This window comes from Salvelinus namaycush, chromosome 1 (genome assembly GCF_016432855.1).
Source record: "Salvelinus namaycush isolate Seneca chromosome 1, SaNama_1.0, whole genome shotgun sequence".
Classification (NCBI taxonomy): Eukaryota; Metazoa; Chordata; class Actinopteri; order Salmoniformes; family Salmonidae; genus Salvelinus; species Salvelinus namaycush.
In genome coordinates this window covers 50,725,056-50,734,365 of record NC_052307.1, presented here as the reverse complement: position 1 = coordinate 50,734,365, position 9,310 = coordinate 50,725,056, and the positions used below count along the sequence as shown (strand labels likewise).

The window sequence follows — 9,310 nt, the reverse complement described above, 5'->3', positions numbered from 1 at the left end:
GGCCATAAAGTAGTGTCCTCTGCATGTATACTTCATATTTTGACAAATTTAGTACGACATCCGGGAACTTTTGGCATACTATGTCCATATTATGACCAATAAGCATACTATATACTCAATTAATGTCACAAATAGTATGATTAGTGCGGTTAGTATGAGTATTCGAACACAGCTTACGTCTCCTTATGATAATACTGCACTTCTCCTGACATACATCTTGTTCTTGCCTTCTCAAGGGACGCCATTTAACCGGCTGTCACAATCTTTGTACAATCAACACAAACCTCCTGGAGCTGTCTGTACCTCTTCAAATCCCTTAAAGATTTTGTCATGAGTTGTTGACCTCTTAGTCAAGCTGGCACCTCTATGGGGTAATGCTCTGTGTTAATTATTTTCATGTGGAAAGCAATGCCGAGACAAATGGAGGAGGAATGGAGGGGAAAAAAGAGGGAGAAGAGGTCTAAGAGAGTGAGGAAAGAAGAGGGTGAGTTTGAGTCAGATAAAAATTGTGGAAAAAAGGGAGATGGTTTGTCAAAGAAGAATGGTAGAAAGTGAAAGCAGAGGGATCTGAAGACAGGAGGAGAAATGAAAGTCAATGAGGGTGAAGTATCAGAGGTGGTAAGTGTGGTAAAGTCATCGAAGACCGAGGTATGCACCGAGGATCAGGATGAAGAATAGTCTGTGACAGTAGGAGTGAAGTTTATGGAAAAAGTGGACTATTGGCTTTTGGCTGATCCATTTGTGGTTTCACGGTGGGTGAAAAAAGAGTTGGGTCATGTGGAATCAGGGGGGGGGGGGGTAACCAGAAGTGGTCTAGTGATAATTGTTTGTGTTTCTGTTGTGCAGAGAAAGAATGCGCTCGAAGTAAAGCGAATGGGGGTAAGTAAAGTGAAGTGTTTCGTTCTCAAGAAAAAGGAACCAATGAAAGGAGTGATAACTGGGGTAGCAGTAGATATAAACGTTGACCAGTTGAGGGCAAAGATTCCCGTTGTATGTGATGCTCGTTGTTTGATGCGACGCAGACAGGGTGGCGAGAATGGGGAAACAGAAGAGTCATTGTCTGTTCTTTTGAGTTTTGAAGTTGAGTCTTTGCCTGACAAAGTGAAGTTAGGATATATACGTTATCCTGTACGAGCGTATGTGCCAAATACTTTAAGATGTTACAGGTGTCAAGCTTATGGGCATGTGGCAGCAGTGTGTAGGAGGGAGGGTCCAACGTGTGAGAAATGTGCAGAAGGGCATGAGACAAAGGAATGTGTGGTATTGGGGAAAGTAGTGGAATGTGTTAATTGTAGGGGTGCCCATGGAGCTGGGGATCAGAAATGTCCCGTGCGAGAGAGGCAGGTTGAGGTTTCCAGGGTTAAAGTAGAGCAGAAGTTGTCATATGCTGAGGCAGTGAAGAAAGTAGAGGAAGATGGGTTAAGGGGGAGGAGAAGTGAGAGTAGTAGAGATATACCAGTACAGAGGGATAGGCCAACAAGTGATATAAGTTTCAGTAAGATTGGATTTTTAGCATTTATAGCAATGGTTATTAATTGTACTGCAGGGATGGATCAGAAGTCTCAGAAAATTGAGGTTGTGGTAGCAGCTGCAGAGAGGTATTTTGGTGTGCGAGACTTGACATCAGAAGAGTTACAGGACGTGTTAAGTGGTGATGGCCCTTCCTTTCAGGGTGATGGCAAGAGGTAGGAGTGAATACATTTAATTAGTGGAGTAGGGAGGTGTTCATTTTATTTTAATAATTTTGAAATTAGCGAGTATAGTGTTAGATAGTAGGCTATTTATTTAGTATATTTTTATTTTTCAAGTAAAGTATAAGAGAGTTGTACTCCAGTCTAGTAAGTGGCGGTAATGCAACAAATTGGATGCCAACCGCATTTTAACCTCATAGAAGAAGAAGAAGTTGTTGACCCCCTAGTGGCCACTGTCTGTAAGTACACGTTGGAACTAGACCCGGAAGCAGCGTGTACACTGCTGAAACCAAGGAGACAGCATGGCGGAATACACAGGTACACGTGAGATACGTAAATAGTGATAGAAAACTATAATAATAGAAATACTGAATGGTGCACTACAGAGAACGGTCATCATATTGCAATTGGGATATTTTGTACTTAAAAGAGTTGTTCATTTGAAGTATTGTAATGTTGCGTGTGTCTCTAGCTAGCTAAATTAGCTAACGCATTTCATATACCGGTATGCAAACTAACTAACCAGCTTGATAGCTGAGCTTGTATTGACTATACTCCATGCAGTTTATTGGATTACCACATTAACTCATATTAAACGAAACCTGCATTGAAAAAATGTGGTTGAACTTGTAATGGGAATGCCCGTTGGCTCCAGCCATTTCATGCAATGTTTGACACTGACACAAAAGATGATTATAATGTACCTATCTGTGCTGCCTGACACCTTTGCTGACGCTGTGACAGATCACGACGGTGGGGCAGGGGACGATGTGCCCGATCTCTCAGACAGTGATAATGAGGAACAGTGGCAGTGGATGGAGTCCAATGACAACAACGTTCAAGTTACTTGCTTATTCTGTGACAAGTGTGTATCATATATTTTAACCATCAACACTTTCAGAGAGAGAGAACTATTTCACACCAGATTAAATGTATCAGTGAGTTGCTTAAAAAAACGATCTTGTCTCTCATGTTTTCTCAGGATGTCAAATTCTGGACCAGAAACACTACAACACTGCCTAGTAGAGCATCAAGTCGACCTTGTAGAAGTGGTTAAGAAACACAGTAAGTTAGTAAACTTCTCTTATAAAGAGTTATCATTGTTTTAAGGTCATGATATAATCCATCCTCACATCTGACGTTGTTAAAATCCTTCCCCGTAGAGTTAGATGACTATGGCTACATCAAGATGATAAACTACATACGGACAGAGGTAAGCACATATCCCATCCCTTATTGTGTTTTGATACAGAGTGACTTCAGATCTTTGGCCAAAGCATGGTCCGGGTAAAATAGTAATGACCCAGATCTCATCCTTGCTTCTTGTCATTTGGAAGTGTAGTTGTCTCTCGAAGCTGAGATTGAGGTTAGACATTTTATAGAAATTGTCATTGCAAAAGAACAGGTGTTTAGACTACCTGATAGAAAGAACACAACATGTAAAGTGTCGGTTTCATGAGCTGAAATAAAAGATCCCGTAAATTTTTCCTATGAACAAAAAACGTATTTCTCTCAATTTTGGTGCACACATTTGTTTACATCCCTGTTAGTGAGCATTTTTCCTTTGCCAAGATAATCCATCCACCTGACAGGTGTGGCATATCAAGAAGCTGATTAAACAGCGTGATCATTTCACAGGTGTATTTGGCTGGGGACAATAAAAGGCCCCTCTAAAATGTGCAATTTTGTCTCGCAACATAATGCAACAGTTGTCTCAAGTTTTGAGGGAGGGTGCAACTGTCATGCTGACTGCAGGAATGTCCACCAGAGCTGTTGGCAGAACATTTTATTTTAATTTCTCTACAATAAGTCGCCTCCAATGTAGTTTTAGAGAATTTGGCAGTACGTCCAACTGGCCTCGCAGCCGTAGACCACATGTAACCACACCACCCCAGGACCTCCACATCTGGCTTCTTCACCTGCGGGATCGGCGGGGGGGGGGGGGGGGGGGGGGGGGTGGTGGTCTGGCTCCAAGTGGGTAGGCCTTAGTCCATAGATTAGGGCCTAATTTATTTATTTTTACTGACTGATTTCCTTTATATGAACTGTAACTCAGTAAAATTGTTGAAATTGTTTCACGTTGCCTTTATATTTTGGTTCAGTGTATAATGTTTTGGATCTTACTGAAAGGAAATCCATAGAAAGGGCAAATGCGGGAAAGGATGCTTGGCATGCCTTTTGAAATCCGCATCTAAAATAATGACTGAGAAATAATCAAAGTTAGGAATAAAATCAGGAAGGGTATTTTTTTATTATCCATAAATTAATTTAAAGAAATTGTGTCTAAACAGTACTCATATTTCAGAGCATCCGATAAGGTTTCAAATGACACCACACTGTAGCTTTGTAGTATCTACAAGCTAATCACTAGTGTCTTATGTCACACATTTCCCAACTTTCATGTGTTATTATTTTGGATACAGATTTCAAATGTATGCCAAACATCCTTCCCCCAAGGGACCTTTCCAGGGATTTAATATCAGGAATATTGAAAACATCAGAATTATCTTTGGGCCTATCTTGTGTGGGAAGCCCTATTGCTGATATTATTGCAAGCATGCAGTTTGCAGGAGCCTTTTCCAACACGCATGTAAACAAAAACATAATTATAGACGTTCAATAGTATTTTTCATAGATCCTTTATAGCTATGATTTGATTAATCATGAATGTTAGGTTCTCGAACCTCCGAAATGAATCAGTTACTTCTGTGTCTTTTTAGCGTTAAAACAGTTCGCCTTTCTATGTCGTACCAAATACATCCCTGGTTTTCCAAGTTCATGGACAATAATGGCTGTGTGTTTGTGTTTGCAGAAGTGCAGTGGGCAGAGCTTGTCTATGCTGCCTGAGTGTTCTATTCCCTGGGAGAGTGATGAGTACATGAGGCCAGCTTTACAGGATGACCCCTTACTGCAGATAGGTACTGGCGTTCACAGGTTCATTGTTCAACTCAAAGGCCTCAATTTAATCAAGTGCAGATAAAAGGTAACTGCATTGCAGGTATATTTAGAATGTTTTCACCAGATGTGGGGTTTTGCATCACTATCCTATGTTGTTTTAAAGAACAACTTGAACCTGTTTAAAACCAACAAAGGCTTTAAGCTGTTCATATAAACAGAGTGAAACTGCAGTGCTGTTTTCATTTATCTGGTATTATTTGAGTTGGTGCAACCCATTAGTGCTTCATTGTGACTGGAAATTTGCATGGGGTGACGATACTGGCATGGTTCACACAAAGGAGGTTGGGAGAATTGTATGTTGGGCAGAGATGCGATTGTACACAGTACTGTTAGTAGAGTAGGCAGTCATTATCTTCCCGTTTTTGAAATGTGTTCAAGTGAGTCTCTCCCTTTTGCTAGATCTGGAAGAACTGTGTGAGGGGACGGGGATGTTGGCTGGACCCTCCACTGGGGGCCAGTGTGAAGCCAGCCGCTCCTCTGATGCTCTTCTGCAGAGGGCCCAGGCTGCAGAGGAGAGGGCCCAGCGCACAGAGGAGGCCCTGGCCAGAGCCATGGACGACCTACACAAACTCAAGTCAGTGCTGCCCACACTACTATTAACATTTCTGTTAATTACTGCTACTTACTACTACTACTACTACTGTCATTAGCATCACCACTACTACCACTTCTGATATTATTACAGAAATACAAATTACTACATTAACCCTTTACACTCGAGGGAATTGGCCTATATGGATAGGGTCAAATTTCGAACAGAAAAAATATGACAAGCTTATGCATAACTATGGTAGCAATTGAAAGGGGAAGTATTGGAAGGTGCTCAACCACCATTGAAAACACATTATTTTATTTAAGCTTTTAATAGTTGCTTCAAGAAAATGTGTTTTTAATAGTAAGCGAGCGTTGCGCCTTTTCCTTTTTGGGAAATGATCAGAACAAAGGTGAGGACACAACAGTTCACCTGACACGACCGAATCAAGAGACCCTGACCTCTGACGTAAAGTATAGTATGTTTTAATAAATGTTTTACTTGGCCTTTTATTTAACTTTAACTGCAAGTCAGTTAAGAACAAATTCTTATTTACAATGACGGCCTCCAGTGTCCTCAATTGCGCAATCAAAACGCATTTTCTATTCCTCTCCTTGGGGCACTCAGTGGGAGAAGGAGTGAGTGTGTCTCTCATCACAGCAGCTACCAGTGAAACTGGTACAGGTGCAGGGCAGAAACTTTCATTAAGGAATCAGGCCAGGGTAATGGACTTTACTGTTTGACCAAATCAGTTTTAGCCGCCACAAAAATACAAAGGTTGGAGTGAAGTAACCACCTAGAATTTGCAGATGGCACTGATGTGACCAATACATTTTTTAAAACTTGCACAGTCAAGTCAAAGGGTCGCATTTTGCGACCAAATGGATCCCTGCATTTGATGGCACTGCTGGTACTCATTCTCACACATGCACCTCCCACCTGCGGCCAGCAGAGGGACTCAGTGAACTCAGTATTGCAGAGGCCTTTCCTTTGTTTAGGAGGAAAAGGAGAAGGGAGGGAAAATTCCACTGCTGCATAGAGGGGGAGTGGGGGGATATAGATGCTCTCTTTCCATTTACTGCTATGTCCTGTCGGAAGGTTGTGCGGTTGGTGCTGTAAGTGTGTGACTGTGCTGCGGTAAATCTGTTCCAATACATTCCGGATAGAAGTTTGCCGTAAGTGCTAATCTAGGATCAGCCAATCTGAACCTTAAACCATGGTGGGGGGGGATGCAAAACTGACCTTAGATCAGGGTCTAGGGGCAACCTCATCCTGCTCTGTTGTAAAATACTATGGTATTTGTTTCAGGTTGCTGGCCCAGGGTCTAGTATTGAATGCGGATGTGGGTCGGGGCACCGGGTCCTTGGGTGCAGTGGCTGAGCTCCGGGAGGACGAGGACGAGGCCTACTTCAGCTCATATGGCCACTACAGCATCCATGAGGAGATGCTTAAGGTCCGCTACCACAATGGCATGCTTGTGCATATGCATACACTCATGCACTCTTCTTAATTCAGTAGCCACTGCAGAGAGAGGAGGGACGCAGGTTTAGCAGTGCGGTTTATCCCAAAGGCTCGATGTAGCATAAAATGAAAATGATCGTCTCTATGCAAACTATGATGTTGATGACATGACGTTTTTCTCAGTGACAAGTCAGCAATAAGGAGTGAGCTCTCATGCGAAACATCAGCATTACTATAACATGGTGGGGATTTGAGATGTGGTGATTGTATTTCACACTTCTTCAGCATTATAAGTTGCGTGTGTGGAAGGGGAGGTGTGGGTGGGAATGCTAGGTGGTCAACCCTCTCTTCCTCTCTCACTTACCGCAGTGCTTCGACATGATCCGTTCCCTCTCTCCGATTGGTGCTTAGCACTGTTAATGTTTGCGTCATACATGTATACACGTCAGACTAAACTCCATCAAAAACCATTCCTCGGAGGAAAGAGGAACCACGTTTGCGGTAGAAGATCGTCAACTCTTTTATGGGCTGCCATAAAGTGGATCACTGTTGGTCACGGTGTGTGAACGAGAGCGTGCTTAAGACAGGGCGAGAGAGAAAGTGAGTCACCATTTAACCCTCCCACTTCCTTCCCTGCCCCATCATCTAAGTTCAGTCTGTTTCTCCGGGCAAGTTATCAAAGATAAATCTTGAAGAATCAATTCTCTATTACTAGAAGCTCTGGTTTTCAATCATCCTTGCTCCAAGGATCCTTCGCCACTCCTCATGTCAGACTAATATAATGAATATGAGGTCAGGTTTTATGTCAGATCAATCAATCAAATGTATTTATAAAGCCCTTTTTACATCAGCCGATGTCACAAAGTGCTGTACAGAAACCTAGCCTAAAACCCCAAACAGCAAGCAGTGCAGATGTAGAAGCAGTCTTTGGAACAGATCCGATTTTAAACTTCTAATTGATTTGTAATTTATTTCAACACCATGGGGTGCGGGGTGGTTTCCTTGACACTATTAAACCTAGTCCTGGTCTAAAAGCAAGCTCAATGGAGAATCTCTGTTTCTGGGAAACCGCTCCTATTGGGATTCGACTGTAATTTGGCAAAACATTTGGTGGTTTGTTGTGTTTCTGTCACCACACCAACAGCATGCGAAGGCATCGTCCGAAATGAGTGTGGATAAGTTGTGCGTTTGAAATGTGTGTTTCATGGGTACGTAAAGGGCCTCCCTCTGAAAAGCGTAAGGATTCGATTGGCAGGTTAATTAGCCCGTCCTGACCAACTAGATTCCACATGGAATGGTTGAAACGATGCCAGTCCTTTCTATTTCTATGTTAGAATGAGTCTACTTTTTTTTTTTTTTTGATTTCTCAGCCTAGCAAGCATTGTACTCATTTTCCGTGGAGTCAAATCCCCAGTCAGCTCTGATTCCGCGAGATGACACCACATACAAGCACAAACATGTAATCTCCCCTCTTCACGGGAACTCTCCATCTCATAGACATACAACCGTCCGTCCGCCCGGCTGTGACACACGCACCTTGGTCTCGGGTGACTGGATAATTTGTTTCAGTTTGTTATGTTGTTTCTGAAGACATGCTCTATGAGTATGTTTTCTCTGCCTGTGGTAATGGATGACCTGAATGTCCTTTGTTCCTTCCTCTCAGGATAAAGTCCGCACAGAAAGCTACAGGGACTTCATGTACCTCAACCCGGAAGTGTTCAAGGACAAGGTGAGCAAAGAACTTGGCAGTGCAGGTTTTAAAATGTAAATTGCTATGGCGGTGACGGCGCCTCTTTTAAAACACTGCGACTTCATTACGCACCGTAGCGCCACTCGGCCGGGAACTGTGGAGGGCTGATAACGAGCGCACACCAACCCCCTTATTGCCACCCTTCCTCCCCAACCCTGCACTGTCATTGGAAGCAGGCAGCGTCCATCTCCAAGGCCATCCCTTATGTGCTGCCACCGGGTATGCCCTGAGGGAGGGGGTAGAGGATAGGCGGGGGGGGGGGTTGACAGGATGGTGAAGAGTGGTGGAGATTTTTCAGTCAAAGGGGTTAGGGATGGGAGAGAATAGGTAGGAGACAGGACGGTTGCAGGAAGACGAAGCGCAGGGTTTGGTCTGGGTATTGTTATCCCTGTCATCGGAGTGGCGGTGGATAAGGGTTGTGTTGACCTGCCGCAACCCCTGTCATTGTGATAAACACTCTGGCTCCTCTCCTGCACCTCGCCCCCAGTATGGTCCTTCAGCGTACCAGAAATAAGTATCTCTTGAAAATATATTTTTACGGTATTTTCATTGTACAGATAGTGAAAGAGAACGACAGTGGGAGAAGATAGAGATTGTATCAAAGGGCTGTAGGCTGGATTCGAACCCATGTCACTAGACCAGTCAGGTCACAGGATAGGAGTATATCAGAGGGAGAAATGTTTGTGAGGGAAGTTGAAAATGGATTGTATTACGAGAGCTATGGGTTTGCTGTTTTGTGTGTAGCTCAGTCCTTTTCCCGTAGCTCCTTCTCAGATGTCAACAGGTAGGTCAAAACTCCATCCTACCAAAACAGTCTGAAATTTCAGGTGGTCTTTTCAAAAAGCTTATACTAAAAGGGCATTATCATAATTTTCACAATTTCACAGTATTATTCCAACCTCCTTGTGTGGAAGTATA

The 9,310-nt window shown here is 43.1% G+C and overlaps 1 protein-coding gene across 1 annotated transcript in view; it reads left to right on the top strand.

Annotated features, from left to right (window-relative positions):
* Window positions 1–1,930: 1,930 nt before the first annotated feature.
* The window catches only part of prmt3 (protein arginine methyltransferase 3), a 100,078-nt gene continuing 92,698 nt past the window's right edge, over window positions 1,931–9,310 (top strand). The window contains exons 1-8 of the mRNA XM_039003633.1: window positions 1,931–2,009; window positions 2,436–2,556; window positions 2,674–2,756; window positions 2,855–2,904; window positions 4,504–4,609; window positions 5,049–5,223; window positions 6,490–6,634; window positions 8,306–8,371. Coding sequence (XP_038859561.1) covers window positions 1,994–2,009; window positions 2,436–2,556; window positions 2,674–2,756; window positions 2,855–2,904; window positions 4,504–4,609; window positions 5,049–5,223; window positions 6,490–6,634; window positions 8,306–8,371 — 762 coding nt within the window. The 5' untranslated portion in view covers window positions 1,931–1,993. The remainder of the gene's footprint in view (window positions 2,010–2,435; window positions 2,557–2,673; window positions 2,757–2,854; window positions 2,905–4,503; window positions 4,610–5,048; window positions 5,224–6,489; window positions 6,635–8,305; window positions 8,372–9,310) is intronic.